The sequence below is a fragment of the Leptonychotes weddellii genome, chromosome 11, assembly GCF_054177405.1.
Source record: "Leptonychotes weddellii isolate Sample4059 chromosome 11, ASM5417740v2, whole genome shotgun sequence".
In the NCBI taxonomy this organism is placed as follows: Eukaryota; Metazoa; Chordata; class Mammalia; order Carnivora; family Phocidae; genus Leptonychotes; species Leptonychotes weddellii.
The window spans coordinates 14256654-14274116 of record NC_138379.1 but is presented as its reverse complement, the minus strand read 5'-3'; the positions used below and the strand labels follow the sequence as shown (position 1 = coordinate 14274116).

The 17463-nt window shown below is 54.3% G+C and overlaps 1 protein-coding gene across 6 annotated transcripts in view; it reads left to right on the top strand.

Annotated features, from left to right (window-relative positions):
* Positions 1-17463, top strand: part of PRDM11 (PR/SET domain 11) — an 85653-nt gene that overhangs the window by 27946 nt on the left and 40244 nt on the right. For 4 of the 6 annotated variants that reach the window (XM_081798267.1, XM_081798265.1, XM_081798270.1 and 1 more), the window contains 3 exons: positions 4537-4661; positions 5048-5151; positions 5756-6018. In XM_081798267.1, the coding sequence (XP_081654393.1) occupies positions 4543-4661; positions 5048-5151; positions 5756-6018 (486 nt within the window). In that variant the 5' untranslated portion in view covers positions 4537-4542. Of the gene's footprint in view, positions 1-3548; positions 3932-4536; positions 4662-5047; positions 5152-5755; positions 6019-17463 lie in introns of those variants that run through there. The other 2 variants (XM_081798266.1, XM_081798268.1) reach the window with 2 other exon arrangements.

The window sequence follows — 17463 nt, the reverse complement described above, 5'->3', positions numbered from 1 at the left end:
CTGGAGCTTCAGCTGGCTCAGGCTCTACCGTGCCCGCTGAGATGGACCCAATGAAGGACACTAGCCTGGGGTGTTCTCTCTCCCTCTCTTCCCAAATGGAAGTCCTGCCACATCCCACCCTGCCCCCACAGCTTTCAGTACAGACGCAGAAGGGAGTTGTAAAGCCCATCAGTCATGCAAGTGAGGCTGGGTTCTGGTTCACCAGGCAGCTGGACTCTTCCAAGAATGGAGAGAACTTAACTGTGCAGTCAGTAAGTAAGTGTCAAATACTGAGTACTCTGTAACCCATCGTATTTCCCTTTTTGCTCTAGCTGCCAGGAAGCTCAGAACTGAACAGGCGGCTAGATCACTAGCCATCTTACAACAGATTCTTGGTATAATTGGCATCAATCTCTCTCCATGAAATCTCTGTTGAGTATTATGTGTTTGTGTTTCAGGTCATCACGATTCTTTCACGTGATGAAGGTGGAATGTAAATGAAAAATAAGACATGAAAGGAAATGGCCAGTAGACATCTCTACTTTGAGATACAAATGAATGCTTTTCTTAGAGGGGATGGTTTTCCGTTTAAGACTTAGAAAAGTGGTTCCTTGTCTCTTTTCTTCGCTCTCCCTCCCTTCTCTCCCTCTTCTCCTCCATCCTTTATTCTCTAACTACTTCTTTTCCCCCATTCCCTTCCTCTTTTTGTGGCCCCCCCCCCCCCCGCATCTTCTTCCTGCTCACCCCTTGCCTCTGGGCGGCCAGCTTAATACTGATATCCTTTACAGACCCGCAGCACTGGCTCTTGCCAAGACCTCGCCCCAGCCTTTACCTCATTTATTCCTCCTGGGGATTACCTGGCAATTATGACGATTTCCACTTTACCAAGGAAGACACTAAGGCCTGGCGAGTTTAAGTGATGTGCGCATGCTCACAGCATACACTCTATGACTTCCTGTCACGTTCAGGTCCAGGACTCATGAGTCTAACCCATCACACTCTCTGCTGCACCTCACTGCCTCTCAAAGCCAGCCTCACCCACCGGGCCACCCACCGGACAACCCACCGGCCAAGATCACTGAGAGCACCCCGAAGAGAAGAGGATTCAAAACAATAACCCACCCACCCTGTCTTCCCTTCTGAGATCTCTTTAAGAGTTGAGATTCTCAGTGGGGCCAGCAGGACCTATTAAAGGGGGTGGTGAATTGCGACATGGGTCATTTGGTCATTCATTTGGTAAATATTGAGAATGCACTATGTGCTAGGCAAGGCTGAGACTAGGGTGAGGCAAGAAGGCAGCTAAGGTGCCAAATTCAAGGACGCGTTCACTTTCAGGTGCCATTCCTGCAAATGCAGAACCCAAGAGGGGGTGTCTCCTTAAAGTTTATGCCCTGGCGAGTTGCTTGTCTTTCACTACTTCTGCCCTGGTACCAGGCACCTGGCTATTCAGTGGTGAGCAAAAGTGCCTGCCCTCATGGAACTTATCATCTATTATGGGGAACAGGTATTGATCAAATAATCATGCTAACAAAAGACCGTTCTAAGGGTGACAAGTGCCATAAGGAAAGGGACATGGGGCTGGAGAGGGTATTATGGTGGGGGTGGAGTGGGGAACAACAGTGAGGGCTGAAGGATCCGTAGGAGTTTTTCAGGTGTGCTCAGAGTAGAGGACACAGCAAGTTCACAGGTGCCATGGCAGGGTGGATGTGGCGGGGGGGCAGGGGGAGGGCGTGCTGGGAAAGGATGGAGGGGCCAGAGCAGGAGAAATGCAAAATGGTCCAAGCAGTCTGCTTCTAATAAAGTGCCAGAGTCTGCAAATGATTGACTAAAAAAACCCAAATCCAATCCAATGAAGAGAATTCAGAGCCACCCCTTAATGAGGTCACTCATACCCACCTTCCTGATCAGCTTTCTTCATGTGCAGATATGCAAGAGACCGTGCCTAACCCCTCCAAACTCATCTTCGTCCATTTCCATATGGCAATGTCTGTGATAGAATCTAACGTGGGCCACATTTTGCAGATGAACAAATGGGAGCATAGAGAAGCTGGATAACCCGCTGTCTCAGTCGGCTCAGGCTGCCCTAACAAAATGCCATAGATGGGGTGGCCTAAACATGATTTATTTCTCACAATTTCGGAGGCTGGAAGTCCAAGAACAAGGTGCAAGCCAATTCGGTTCCCGGGGAGGAACCGGGTTGCTGGTTCTCTTCCTGGTTTGCACACTGATGCCTGTCTCGTCCTCAACCTGGTGGAGAGAGAGAGAGAGCACGTGTGCTCTGGTGTCTCTTCCTTTTGGATTAGGGCTCCACCCTTATGACCTCATTTAACCTTTATCACCTCCTCATAGGCCCTGTCTCCAAATATAGTCACATTAGGGGTTAGTACATCAGCATATGAATTGGGGTGGGAGAGCACACAAACTTTCAGTCCCTAACACCTGCCAGGGGTCACACAGCCAATCACTGGGATTTGAACATAGGCAGTGCCCCTTTGGGGACCTAGGCCTCTAACAACCAGACTTAACTACCTCAGGATGTGTTGTATGTGAATGCTGCCCATCTGAGAGAGAAGTGCTCCTCTGGGAAGAAGTGTTCAATGATCCTTTACAAATCCATAGGACCTTGTCCCCACCTGGCCTGATCCCACCCCAGGGTGATCCTGGTGATCCTTCTGGAAGAAGTTGGGCTGAGAGTGTGGCATGGAGGTGAACCAGACCTGAAACATAATGCTTGAATCTGGGGGTTCTCCTGTTTCCAGTTTACTCAGAGCAGGCCCCAGGCTCCAGTCTGGATTCCATCAGGAATGGACTGCGTGACCTTGGGGGAGTCCCTCCACATCTTCCTGCCCTATGTTCCTGCCTCGGTGACCTCAACCCCTGTTCCCTGACCGGTGGCCGCTGGGGGCCATTCCGTGGGCCAGGAGGTCGGTGCCCCCTCCCACCCCCCACCGCTGCAGGCGCCCGGTTCCCACCCTGGACCGCGCAGGTGGGAAAGGGGCGGCGGCGTGCGGCGCGCCCAGCGGGCAGGGATCGGTGGTGTCGCCCCGTTCGCCACAGGCCCCGCCACAGCCACGCCGAGTCCTCTGCGGCCGCAGGGAGGGAGCGCGGGGGGCCGCCCGCGCACGTCGCCGACCCGCTCCGCACGCCCGCCCGCTCCGGGCCCGGCCCGGCCCCGCCCCCATCCCCCGTGGTCCCCGCCACCCCAGACGCCCGCCCGGCGCCCCCCGGCCCTCGGGGGGGCTGGACTCCCCCCCCGCGGGCGGGCCCCCAACCGCCGCCCCTCCCGGGCGCCCTCTCCCTCCCGCTCCCCGCGCGCCCCCCTCCCGGCCGCCAGCCAACTGCGTGCCCCCGGGGCCGGCAAGAAGCCACATGCCCCCGCAAGGAATGCCGGGCCTGGCGGGCGGGGGGCGGCGCTGGGCAGGGCCGGGCCGGGCAGGGCAGGGAGCTCCCCGCCGGGAAGGTTGGTGAGAGGGAGAGAGCGGCCCGCGCCCTCCCCGGCCCCCCGCGCCGCCCCTGCGCCCGGCCGCGGGACCTCACACTTTCCCCGCCGGACACGCGGGCGGGAAGCTCCGCGGGGCTGCGGGGGGGGGGGGGGGGGGGGGCGGGGCGGCTCGGCCCGCCCGGGCAGCCCCCGCCCCCCTCCGCGCGCCCCCCGGCCCCGCCGGCTCCGAGGAGGGGGCAGGCCGTCGTGTTTCCCCGCACCCCTCCCAGCCGCCGCCGGCTTTGGGGCCCCGGTGGGGAGCAGGGGGCTGATTAGCCGAGGAGCAGGGGTGTGGCCAGCGGGGCCCCGGGTAGTGAGTCACACACGCTGTTCGCCCAGTCCCGGGCCGCGAGCGCGGTCCCAGCCAGAGCCGCGCGCCACCCTGGCCCGAAGAGTGTCCCTGGGCTTGGCATGAGGACCCCGGGGTGCCGAGGGAGGGGCTGAAGCCCGGCGCGGTGGTGGAGGAGGGCGGTAAGCGGCGGGCTGGGGAGACTCCCCTAGACAGAGCGGGTGGGGTTTGGAGTCAAGGCTGGCCCGCCGACCCGCACCAGGACCCCCAGGCCCCGCCTGTACCTGCCCTGAGCTGGCAAAGCGGGCCTGGCTGCATTCCCTGGCAGCCTCTGGGTGAGGGGGCTGCGCGACGGGGCGCTGAGGGGCCCGTTTCATCTGCCAGTCCCCCTTGGCCCCAGCTGGACTTGAGTCGTCCCTCCCCTGCTCCCCATTGCAGACTCTTGTGCGGAGACTCCTGTGGATTCCTCATACCCTTTGCCCTTTGGTCTTGGGGTCCAGGCTGTGCTATCCAGTCTTGCCCCCTGGCCTGAGCTGTGCGTCGGCCTCTGACCCCGTGGGGCTGGTGGCTCCAGTCGTCCCCAGGACCAGCCCGGGATAGAAATGGCATTTCCTCTTGGCCGGGCTACAGCTGTTTTTGTTGTCTCTGTTCTCAGGCGCTTCCTCTGGGGATGGCAGGGAGGGTAACCAGACTCCACTGGACCCCCGCTTGCCCTCTCTGACACTCACCCTTCTTCCCCTGTCTCTTTGATCCTCTTCCTGTGCTGGACCCGCCTTCGCGTCCCCAGGACAGAATGACTGACAACATGAAGGAGTGCCTGGCGCAGACCAAGGCGGCCGTGGGGGATATGGTGACCGTGGTGAAGACCGAGGTCTGCTCACCACTCCGAGACCAGGAGTATGGCCAGCCCTGGTGAGGCCCTTGTGTGGGGGCAGGAGAGGGAGAAGTGGGGAATCTCAGGGCTGGGTTGGTTGGACGCCCTGGGGAGAGTTCCCACTCCTGGCCCACCGTCCTTCACCTGCTCTGGGCAGCTCCTGGGAGCAGACATGAGCGAGCACAGTCTCTAGAAGACTAGAAGAACCCACGCAGTGGCCCTAGAAGGCCTAGGCCCAGGTCTCAGAACTCCTACCTTTTCACGATCCCCTGCACTGAGCAGGCAGCCCAGCTGGGACTCCTCCACCCGCCCCGCATCCCCGAGTCCCCGTGGCCTCCTGGCCGGGTCCTCAGCTTCTCTGTCCACCAGCCTCCCACTCTCTGATGGCTTCTTTGCTTCCTTTCCTGGCCCCTGGCCTGGCCAGCTCTAGGAGACCAGACCCCTCAACCATGGAAATGGAGCCCAAGAAACTGAAGGGAAAGCGTGAGCTCATCATGCCCAAAAGCTTCCAGCAAGTGGACTTCTGGTGTAAGTGGAGCCTGGGGCTGTTCCTGGCTTTCTCCTACCTTCACCCCTTCACCCTGCTCCCGCCCGCCCCTCCCCCACCCCACCTCTGCTTAGGGAATTTGCAGCCTAAGACTAATGATAGGCACTCGCCTATGATGTATCAGACACGGGTCCAGGCTTCCGTTAACCCTCACCCTGAACCACTGAGGTGGCTCTTATTGGTCCCATCTTCCAGGTGAGGATACCGGGGCTTGGTGGGGGCTAAGGACCCTGCCTCGGGTCCCACAGACCTCAGATGCACACAGTTGCAGTTCCAACCCAGACCCATCTGACTCCAAAGCTGCGCTGTAAACTTAAAACAAAGGGAGCTCCTGGTCTCCTCCGCATTGGCGGGCCTGTCCGTTGAGCCCCCAGGGAGGGTAATGGGTTTTTACCACTGAAGAGTCGGGGGCCTGTGGCTGGCTGGGGTGGAGCCAGGGCCGGGACTCTTGGGTACCACGCAGTGTACTCTTCACTGCTCGATGCCATCCTCAGGGTGGGCCTCCCTGAAGCCCCTCAGCCTCCGCCGTGGGCGTCCTGCCTCCCTGCAGCAACTGAGGCTCTCTCGCTCTTTCCGTCCCTTCAGTCTGCGAGTCCTGCCAGGAGTACTTTGTGGATGAGTGCCCGAACCACGGTCCCCCAGTGTTTGTGTCCGACACGCCAGTGCCCGTGGGCATCCCAGACAGGGCTGCCCTCACCATCCCGCAGGGCATGGAGGTGGTCAAGGAAGCCAGTGGGGAGAATGACGTGCGATGCATAAATGAGGTCATCCCCAAGGGCCACATCTTCGGCCCCTATGAGGGGCAGATCTCCACCCAGGACAAATCAGCTGGCTGCTTCTCCTGGCTGGTGAGTGTTCCCTGGCCTGCGCCGCGGGAGAGGGTGCTAGCGAGCGTGGAAGGAGACCAGCAGGGGGAGCCATACGCTGGCCCAGTCTGGCCCCGAGAGCTTTTCTGCCATCACTCCGGGATGCTGGGATGACGGATCTCGCTATCCCCTTGCCCTGGCTGAGTGGCTTGCCACCCTGGGTGGCTGAGGGCCATGCTGAGCGACCCATCTGGCTGGGGCGGCAGAATCAGTGGTGGGGCCCTAGGGAGCCCATGGCCGGCCAGCCAGGAAGGGAAGAACTCAGGGCGATTTCCCCGTGAATGTTCGTGTGTGTGTGTGTGTGTGTGTGTGTGTGTGTGTGTGTGTGTCTGGCGGGCCATTCTGTAGCATTTACAAAGGGTTGACCTGGGCCCTCCTCTGGAGTGGGTGACTTGGGTCTGGGGGCTGTGGGAATGCAGAGCATGGCATTCAGCCCAAAGAGCAGTGATGCCGGGTGCTGGGCTGGGTGCCGGAGAACATGGCCCCTGCTCTCAGGGAGTGGACGGTCTGGTGGGGAGAACAGGTACTGGACAGGCACGTGCACATGTGATCATTGCTACGGAAGTGGGGAGGACAGGACGCTCTAGGAGCAGAGGGAGATGGTGGTGTTCGCGGTGCTCGGGGATCTGGAGCCTAGAGCCCAAGTTCATTATGTCAGTCCACTTTGCTATTTACTATCAAATGTGACCTTCGATGAATCATTTAACTTCTCTGTGCCTGTTCTGTAACAGAATTATCATAGTTGATGGTGGAGACGAAATAGGTCAATACTATGAAGTTTTTAGATCCGTGCCTGCCTTCGGGAAGCATGCGGTGAATATCAGCTATTATAATTGTTGCCGTTGGCCTACTTGAGGGGCTTGGGCAGGATTTCCTTCAGCTCGAGACTTGAGGAATGAGTAGCAGTTGGGGGACGGGGCACGGAAGAATGCTGTAGGCACACAGAGCAGCTGAGCGAGAGAAACTCCAACGGGTCCGGTGTGGTGCTAGCAATGAGCCCGAGTCAGCGTGGTGAGAAATCAGCAGAGAAGGAGGCAGGGGCAGATCACGCTACGTTTCATAAGTCAGGGTAAGTGCATCCTGCGGGCCAGGGGAAGCCACTGAAGCGGGCCAGGCAGAGGCCTTGCAGAATGGGGAGGTTAGGTTGCAGAATGGAGAACTGGGATGGGTAGGAGGCCTGGGTGGGGGGCTCAGGTCAGAAAAGATGCTGGTTTCAACTCAGGTGCTAGAGGCAGGCACATTTGCAAGAGACTTAGGAAGGAGAATCTCTGAGATTTATTAAGGCATGGGATGTGGAAATGAGAAAGAGAGTTTGTAAAGATCTGAAGAGGAAGGATTGTTAGGGATGACTCTCGACTCTCAGGAGTCAAGCTTGAACAGAGATGGAGGAAGGTGGGGCCAGTAGAGAAAGTTGGGCTAGGGAGTAACAAGATCATTCATTAGTCATTAATTAAACCCTTCCTGTGGGGCTTCTTTGTGCTAAGCATTGAACTGGCCTTGGAGATAGAGCGATGGACTAGATCAGACATCAGTCCTGCCCTCATAGAGCTTATTGTGGGGAAGCTGGAATGAATCAAAGAATAAGATAAGTAAATGTAAAGTCATGACTCAGGTGATGAAGAGACAGTGAGGCTAGGAGAAAAGGGAACAATCAGAGGAACTGATGTGGCCAGAAGTCAGGGAAGGCTTCCCGATGGTGGAGCTGTGATTGAGGGGAGAGAATACCTACCAGATGGACAGAACAGCATGTGCAAAGGCCCTGTGGCAGGAGAGAAGATGGCACGTTTGCATAACTAGAAGAAGGTCATCGTGCCTGGAGTGCAGCAAACACAGGGGCTGGGAGGGGGAGACAGAAGCTTGGATGTATAGGGCCCAGTAGACCAAACTGGGACTTTTGCTCTTTAAGGACAATGAGAAGTTTCGTTTATGTTTTGAAAGGGTGACTTTGGCTGCAGCCTGGCGAACAGATCAGGGGTGGGGGCATTGGTGGAGAATGGATACCCGCAGCCCAGTTAGAGGGCTACAGTCGTTCTCTACATCGGTGACAGTGGAGGCTTGAGCTAGGGTGGGGTGGCGACATGGAGACAGGTGAACTGGTTTGTGACCTCTTTCAGCATGAGCAAGAGTGATCTCTGGAAACAGATTGATCGGCCTAGGTAAGGGAGAGGGAATTGGCCAGAACAAGTCCTTCAGTGTTCCGCTCTCAGCAGGTCAGGAAGGTATCTCTGAGAAGTGGAATGCAGGGCGGGGCCTAGGCGGAGGGCAAGATCCCCATCCTGGTTTTGGACTCGCTGAGTTGGGAGTGATGGCAAGGTCCCCAATGGCCCTGTCAACTGGGCAGTTAGCTACATGGGTGCGGAGCTTAGAGAGCAGGTTTGGGGGTGTCACTGCCTGAGTCAGCTGTGTACAGGGGTCCCTGGGCCGGGGGTGTGGAGGGCAGCCCCCAGGGAGGACAGGTGAACGAGAGGTGGAGAGGGCCTGGGGGAAGCTTTGAGGAACGTCAGCCGTTAGCAGTCCAGGAGGGGAGCGTGATCCTGCAAGGGTGACAGGAATTGCAGCCCGAGAGGTGGGGAGGCCAGAACAGCCAACAAGAGAAGGGCTCAGAAGTGTCTGTCGGATTTAGTGCCGGGGAAGTCACTGGCCACCTTAGCAAGAACTGTTCCTGTCAGACAGTGGTTCTTGACCTGGGGCCCTTGGCTCCCCCGCGCTGCCCCTGATGTCTGGTACCGTCTGGAAACATTTTTGGCCATCACAACTGGCGGGGGGGCGGATCCGCTACTGGCATCTAGAAGCAGAGGCCGGGGATGCTGCTGAACCTTTCATAATGCACGCGACAGCCTCACACAACAAAGAATGGTCCGGCCTCAGTGGCTGCTGGTGCTGTGGTGAAGCCCTTCGAGAGAGTGGCCAGACGGGAACGCTCTTAGAACCCGGGTGACCAGTAGAGCTGGGTGAGATCAGTGGAGGAGAGACAGGAGTTGGGAGGGGATGGCTGCCGGCAGACATGGGGGGCAGGGAGCTTTGTTCAGAGAAAGACGTTAACTTCCTTGAAAAACCTGGTTGGGGGGTCCTCCTGGAGGGCTAGTTGAAGCTAGAGGAGCGATGAGGTGTGGTGGACAAGCTGTTCTATCACCGAGAAGGTTCAGATGGAGACGTTGCCTACGGAAGGGAGGTGGGTCAACATCTTTTCTGTCACTGGAGGGATATCCTAGAGGCTCAGAGCAGTTGGAGGGAGGGAAGTACAGTAGGCCTAATCGTGACCCCCCTGAGGATGGCCATGTCCTAAGCCCTGGATCCCGTGTATATGTCCTCATCTATGGCCAAAGGGACTCTCAAGAGGGGATTGCATTAAGGTTCTTGAGATAGGGAGATTATCTTGGATTATCAGGGTGGGCCCCTTGGAATTACAAGCATTTTTATAAGAGGGAGGCAAGAGAGTCAGACTCAGAAAAGATGGGAAGATGTTATCCCGCTGGCCTTGAAGATAGAGGAGGGAGCCAGGAGCCAAGGAACGCAGGCAGCCGCTAGGAGCTAGAAAAGGCAAGGAAGGAGAATCTTGCCGCTAGCCTCCAGAAGGAACTCAGCCCTGCCGACACCTCGATTTGTAGGACTCCTGATCTCCGGAACTGTGAGATAATAAAACGGGCGGCGTTGAAGCCACGGTGTTGTGGCAGTTTGTTAAGAAGTGATAGGAAGGGGCGCCTGGGTGGCTCAGATGGTTAAGCGTCTGCCTTCGGCTCAGGTCATGATCCCGGGGTCCCGGGATCGAGTCCCGCATCGGGCTCCCTGCTCCTTGGGAGCCTGCTTCTCCCTCTACCTCTCTCTCTCTGTCTCTCATGAATAAATAAATTTAAAAAAAAAATCTTTAAAAAAAAAAAAAAGAAGTGATAGGAAGTGAATGCCGTGCGCGTGTGTGTCTGGGGGGGGACATCTGCCAACACATGCGGAGAGGTGGAGAGAGCTGGCCTGAGCCAGGGGAGCGGTGAAGGTGAGTCCAGGTGGGGTGAGCGAGCTGCAAGTGCCTGTGCTGCCTGGGCTGTCCAGGGGCACGCCGGCGCATGCAGGTCAGCCGAGGACAGGGGTCTGGGCGTAAGGGACACGAAGCACATGAATGGATGCAGCTGAGGTCCTAGGAAGGGATGGGCGGTGGGGGCCTGGAGGCAGAGAAGTAGGAGGACTGAGGGCTGCTGGGCTTGCGCAGGGCACGGGGTTGTGTGCCCTGGCCACGGGCAGTTTCGAGATGGAAGCCATGCTGCTGGGGATGGAGGTGTGCGTGGGAGGTGAGGAGAGAGCCAGCAAGGGTGCATGGCTTGTTTTATTTTTTTTTTATTTTTTATTTTTTTAAGACTTTATTTATTTATTGGACAGAGAGAGACACAGCGAGAGAGGGAACACAAGCAGGGGGAGTGGGAGAGGGAGAAGCAGGCTTCCCGCGGAGCAGGGAGCCCGATGCGGGGCTCGATCCCAGGACCCTGGGATCACGACCCGAGCCGAAGGCAGACGCCCAACGACTGAGCCACCCAGGCGCCCCGGATGGCTTGTTTTAGAAGTCTGGCTGCTGTGAGCAATGATTCTAGGCCAGCCGCGTGCCACGTTCCCCCTCTGACAGCCCTGCAGGCGAAGGTTGCTGGCCTCCTGGTTCCGATGAGGGAACCCGGGGCTGAAGAGGTTAAGCACGTGATCCCCACCTCCCGCGGCTGACACATGGTAGACCGTGGCTTCTCCACGATGCCAGGCTTTAAGGATGGGAGGCGAGGAGGCCTGTTCCCAACCAAGTAAGCAAGTAACCAAGTAAACCGAGGCAGGGTGTCGGCTGCTGGTGGTTATAGTACTTGTACAAGGCTGTAGGGCCAGGGAGGAGGGGAGTGGATTTTGACTGGGCAGATTGGAGGTGGGTCTTGAAGGGATGGGTTCAGCAGAGGCGAAAATCTAGGGCTGTGCTCCCTCCCCTGCCCACAAGAACCTACACCTTGGGACAGCCCAGCTGGGCAAACTTAGCCTCTTGAAAGCAGGCAGCTTGCCCGAGTATGTGGGCCCGGCATGGGGCTGGGGTCTGGAGAAAAGGGAGAGGAGGAATCCCTGGAGTTTGCAGCCTGGTCGTAGACCAGCTCTACCAGTCGAGAGTGGGCGTGGCCTGCAGTTCAGGGCCCAGGGGCCAGCCCTATTGCTCCGTTGGAGGTTCCTTCCTAGGGCCTTGGAGCTGTGAGCTGTGACATGTGGATGGGTGCGGGGACAGAGTGGCTGGAGGTCGCGGGACCATGTGGAGGCTCTGACCTTTGTGATCCAGAGAAGTGAGAGGCGTTGAAGCCCCTGAGAGAACAGATGTGCAAAATGGCTCAAGAAAGCAGGACCCGTGTGTGTGTGTGTGTGTGTGTGTGTGTGTGTGTGTATGTGCGCGCGCGCACGAGCTCATGCGCGCATGTGTCCTCAGTCAGGGTTTCAGATGGGGAAAAGCAGCAAGGAGGTTGGTTGAACGCAGGGAGGGGGGAAAGGTGAGGTGAACTGCAGCACTGATTTTGGGCCACGATCTGGAAGCATCGTATCCCCAATAAACTGCATTCATTTGTCAAATCCTGTCTCAGAGCCATACTCGATGTCCTTTCTTGACCTTCTGCTTGCCTTCAAAAGCTCTGGCCTTCATCCAGCACAACACGTTTCCTTCTACAACGCCTCAGTGTGTACACTCTACTCCGGTAGAAATAACGGTGGAGCTAAGGATAAGCACCAGTTCCCGTTTCTTGAGCACTTACGATGTTTCTGGGTCTGTGCTCAGCACTTGACAGCATGATCTCATTTGATCCCCCCGTGAAGTAGAAACTATTCTACCCATCGTAGTGCTGAGAAAACTGAGACCTGGAGAGGGAAGTCATTCTGCACAAAGCTAAACACCTAATGAGTAGCTGAGCCGGGGTTCCAACCCAGCAGTCTCAACTCCAGAACCCACCCTCTCGGTTCTGCCTCCTGGGCCTTCTCCTCCTTCCTTCCTTATCTCCCCTATGCCTCCCTGCTGGCCTCGGTTGACTTTATTCTACTCATCCTTTCTGCCCAGCACTGGTTCCCTCTCTGTCTCCCCTCAACCAGAGGAAAGCTGGTCCCAGGGGCCAGGGCCTGCATTTAGATGGACCCGGTGGCCATGTCCGCTTCGCAACTCTCCACGGCCTGGCCTCCTCTGCCAGAGTTTTGCCCTCATCTCTGGCTGCTTAGAAAAGAAATGTGCCCTTCCTCTGCCTTCTCATCTTATTGGGAATGATAAATCCCAGAAATCCTTGCCAGGGTTGCCAGGCCACCCTCAGCCACTGGCAGCCAGTGACGATGCTGCAGGCCTGAGGTGTTTGGGAGGGCAGGCAGTCGTGTGGTTTGGTAATGGGAGGAAGAAAGAGGAGGACAGCACAGGGTGTCTATTTACATTTCTCGTTTAGACTCGGTCTTGTTCCAGAAGGGATTTAAGGTAGCCTAGCAGGACACATAAAATAGAACATCATAGCATATTAAAACTTGGAGAGACAGAAGAAAGAAAAGCAAGGGCGGAGACCCTAAGCAGAGCCAGGAATGAGGCTAAAATTGCAGACCATAATGACCCATGTATGCGCTTTTAGCTATAGGGGGTCCAAATCTGGCAGCCGCTGGGGAAAAGGCAGGCCTGGTCAGCTCCCAGTGCCAGAAGTGTCCATGTCGCAAAAAGTCCCTAGTTAGCTCCTGGGGAGTCTGCCCTTCTGGGTACTGACACTGGGCGGGAGATTTCCCGGGGGTCCTTATAATGTGGACGCCATATGGTGGCATTGTTCACCTGCTGTCGGTCAGCCCCTCCACCTGCGAGACTCCTGCTGTTCTGGGGGGACCCGAGGTGAAGTGGTATTTCCAGTGTTTTTCATTTCAAGTTCCGTGGTCAAATGGAGATTTATTTTGAAACTTGAAATTGGACGTGCCGAAGCTCGTGACACAGCCTCCAGGACAGAGGCTGAACACCCCCGAGGGATAGAGGGGATAGAGGGAAGTAGAGGCAGACCGTTGCAATGTTGCGAGATGTCAGTGGGAGCCGGCAGGTGTCACCGAGTTGGGGAGAGCTCAGAGAAGGCAAAAATAACAGGCTTGTCTGGGACGAATAACGGGCTTGTCCAGGAAGAAAAGAAGGAACATTTGAGACAGGTTGGCTTGTGTGTGTGTTTGTGTACGTATGAGCAAATGCTTTCCATGCTTGTTTGCTCATTTCTATTAACTCTTTATTTTAAAATCTTCAGACTCTGTGGAAAAGTTATCAGGATAGTAGAAGAAACACCCACACACCCTGCACCTAATTTACCCATTGCTAACATTTTAAAACAGTTGCTTGGATCTCTCTCTGGATATACCGACAGGCGCGTGCACGCACACACACGTTCTTTTTTGTTTGGTTTTGTTCTGTTTTGTGTTCTGAGCTGCTTGAGAGATGGTTCTAGACATCAGGCTTTATGGGCCACGCGCTCTCCATCACTACACCACTCTGCTGTTGCAGGGCAAAATCCACCAGAGACGGTACGGGAATGAACGAGTGCAGCTGTGTTCCAATAAAACTTTATTTATGAAAGCCAAATGTGAGCATCACATAATTTCAAATGCAATTCACACTTCATCTACATTTCATCCATAAAATCGTATAAATGAAATTAATATGAAAAAGCTTTTTTGTAATCATTAAAAAAAATGCCAACACCAGCTGTATAAAAGCAGGTAGGGGGCTGCATTTGAACTGCAAGCAGTAGTTTGCTGACCCCTGTCCTATGTCCCCACAATAGAATTATTTACATGCAGCACATTGAACCGTGAATATGATACTGTCTCAACTGCAATCCATATTCACATCTTCCCAGTGGCCCTGGGGAAGTGGCCTTTACAGTCTGTCCCCCATCCAGGACCCACTCAAGCATCACACACTGCGTTTAATTGTCATGTCTCATTAGTCTCCTTTATTCTAGAACAGCTCCCCTGCGTCGTTTTTTTCCTCTCTCAAGATATTGATTCTTTGGAGAAGTCCTGGGCAGTTGTTTGCAGAACGTTGCACAGTTTAGGTTTGCCTGATTGTTTCCTCACGATAAATTCAGATTGTAGCTTTTTGGCTCAAAGGATGTTGTGTCTTTCTCCCTGTAGATAGCAGGAAGCATGTGAGGTCAGTTTGTCTTATCTTTTACCCGGTGGTTTTAGCATTACTGTTGATGATTCTTGCCTGCATCATCAATTATTATTCATAGTTTAAAATGATTTACATTCTACATTTACTACATGACATCCTTCTGCCAAAAAAAAAAAAAAAAGAAAGAGAAAGGTGCTCAACTTTCTCCTCCACCCCATCCCTCATTTTTAAAGTTATTTTTAGGATGAGGATGGACTCTTGAATCTCTTTTTTTTCTTCCGTGTGTTCTAGTCCATTCCTGTCATTATTCATTCTGATGTTTAAATTGCCCTAGATTTGGCCAGCAGGAGCCCATTCAGACTGGCTCCTTGTCATTATTTTCATACTTCTCTTACTTTCTGGTGCAAAAAGATGTTCGAGCCATCTCTCCCAGGAGCCCTAATTTGCTTTAGTGGAAATGGTGTGCAGAACTCTATATCCCTGGGCACTAAGTGTGTGCACGGCTACTGGGGTCTCCTTGCTTCTACGCCTGAACTAGGTTTTGAGGGATGAGTTGCAGCAGGGAGCACGGGTGATGTTGAGGGGGTAAAGATGATAGGGGACAGTGGAAGTACAGAGTGTGCTTAGAAGGAAGAGTGGAAGATGATGCTAGAAAAGAGTTGCTTTTCTCATGTTCTAAGATGTGTTGGATCCTTAAAACACTACCAATTCAATATCAGCTTTTCCAGGAATAAAAGTATGTACGTCAATCTTAAGATTCCTCTTAAGATCAGAAGCATTAAATGGGCTTGCCTTGTATAACTATTTGACAAATGCTGGTCGTTTGGTTATGAATCACAAACCGAGCCAAAGATTCCCCGCAAATATGTACTATGCTGGTGAACCAATTTTGGCTGGAGCTGTTGTTCTCAAAATCTATTATTTTGGAATAGAAGAGCATGAAAAACTCTTTAGGATTGGCCCAGTATTTCCAGTGTAAAGGAGCTCCTAACTTGACCTTCACCTTTCCTTGTCTTCTCAGCACTTCTTCTGTGGTGGCGTTTCTCCCCTGTGTCCTATTGAGGTGACTTTTTAAGTATATGATGACCATAGTCACTAATCTGTATGTTACATACCCAGGGCTTACTTATTTCACTCTGATCATCTTCACTCCCCATTCCCCATCCTCTGCCTCTGGCAACCGCCAATCTCTTCTCCATATCTAGGAGTTCAGCTTTTGGTGTTTTTCTTTTTTAGAGTCCACATATAAGTGAGATCATACAGTGTTTGTCTTTGTACTTATTTGACTTAGCATCATGCAGTGAAGGTCCATCCGTGTCATTGCAAGTGGCAAGATCTCATTCTTTTTCATGAATGAATACTACTCGGTTGTATATCTCTACCACATCTTCTCCATCCCTTTATCTGCCATGGGACACCTGGGTTGTCTCCACATCTTGGCTATTGTAAAGAACGCTGCAGTGAACACGGGGGTGCACGTAACTTTTCACGTTAAGTGTTTTTGTTTCTTTTTTTTTTTTTTAAGATTTTATTTATTCATTTGAGACAAAGATACAGAGAGAGAGAGAGAGAGAGAGAGAGCATGAGCAGGGGAGAGGCAGAGGGAAAGGGAGAAGCAGGCTCCCAGCCGAGCCGGGAGCCAGACGTGGGGCTCAATCCCAGGACCCTGGGATCATGAGCTGAGCCGAAGGCAGCCGCTTAACCAACTGAGCCACCCAGGCGCCCACCCCCTGTTTCTTTCTGATAAATATACCCAGACGTGGAATTGCTGGATCACGTGGTAGTTCTATTTTTAAGTTTTTGAGGAACCCCATGCTATTTTCCGTGGTGGCTGCGTCCATGTACATTCCCAGAGCAGCGCTCAGGAGTTCCCTTCACTGCACATCCTCCTGGCCGGCGCTTGATCTCCCTTGTCGCCTTGATGTTAGCCGTTCTTAAAGGCCTGAGTGGATAGCTCGTTGTGGTTTTGCTCTGCATTTCCCTCATGGCCGGTGAAGTTGAGCGCCTTTTCCTGTATCTGTTGGTCAGGTGACTTTTAATGTTGGCGTTGGGGAGGCGGGGAGCAGTGTCCCACTGTTACATTAATCTCATGTTAGTGTTACGTGAGAAGGTATGGGCCATAGATGTAGATGAAACAACATTTCTTCTAGCTCTTAAACGGCTACAGCTACCCAAGGCAGATGCATATATTTTACAAATATAAAATGAGCAGGAGGCCGACCAACTTAATTGAAGTGAATGAAATCAGTATAATGTGTCGGATGACACATTCACTGGAACAAGATTGCTGTTTATCGGGTGACCCCTGTATTTTCTTTGTTTGTCTCTATTTGAAACACTGGGGAATCTTTTAGTGCACCTGTTCCCTACCCTTTTCTTCGCCGGAATGCACCCTGTGCTTATTAAGTTTGCATTTGCCCTTCTTTCTCTAGCTCACGGCAGATATAGCAGTAAGTGGTGCTTTCTGGTCAGATGTGCTGTGAGCAAGCTACCTCCAAATTCGTGGCATCGAACTGGGGTTGCACACTTTTTGTGTAAAGGGCCAGATCGTAAGTATTTTAGGCTCCGTGGACCCTAGATGTCGTCCTCAGCTCTGCCCTTGTAGCGGGAGAATAGCCGGCTGTGGTGTGTTCTAGTAAAACTGTGTACGGAGGCCAAAATTTGAATTCCATATACCTGTCACAGGATGAAACATTCTTCCCTCGGTTCATTTCCAACCCCTAAGAAACGCACAAACCGTTCTTCGCTGGTAGGCCATCCAGCGCCAGGGTGGGCCGGATTCCCTTGCGGGCCACAGTTTGCTGACCCGCGGCGTAGAACTGCAATCTCGCATGCTTGCTCATGTATCTGCTGCCTATCTGCCGTTCCTCAGTTAGCCTGGGGTGTCTGCTGGTAGCCCGTGGGGGGGCTGATTTCGCTGGGTGAGGCTGGGCCGCTGGGCCGCAAGCCGCGGGGCGAGCTTTTCGCCTCACTGTGGAGCCAGGTCTGCTCCATGTTCTGGGCCCGGGCCGAAGGAGCAGGGGCTCCCTGGGGAAGCTCTTCTCCCGGCCAAGGCAGAGGCCCCAGAGGCAAACCCACCCTCGCAGGCACATTTCCAGTCTTTGCTTGCTTGGTGTGTGCTAACATCCTATTGGCCAGATAAGTCACACGGCTGAAGCCAAGGTCAAGGAGAAGAAGTACTGGCCACCCGTAAGAGAGAGCCCAGTGCAGAATCACATGACCAAGGCCCATGGGGAGGGTCGGGAACCGGGACCACGAATTCAGTCAACCACAGGTGCCAACCGAGTTACAAGCACAGTACTCTTTGGGACGGAAATCTC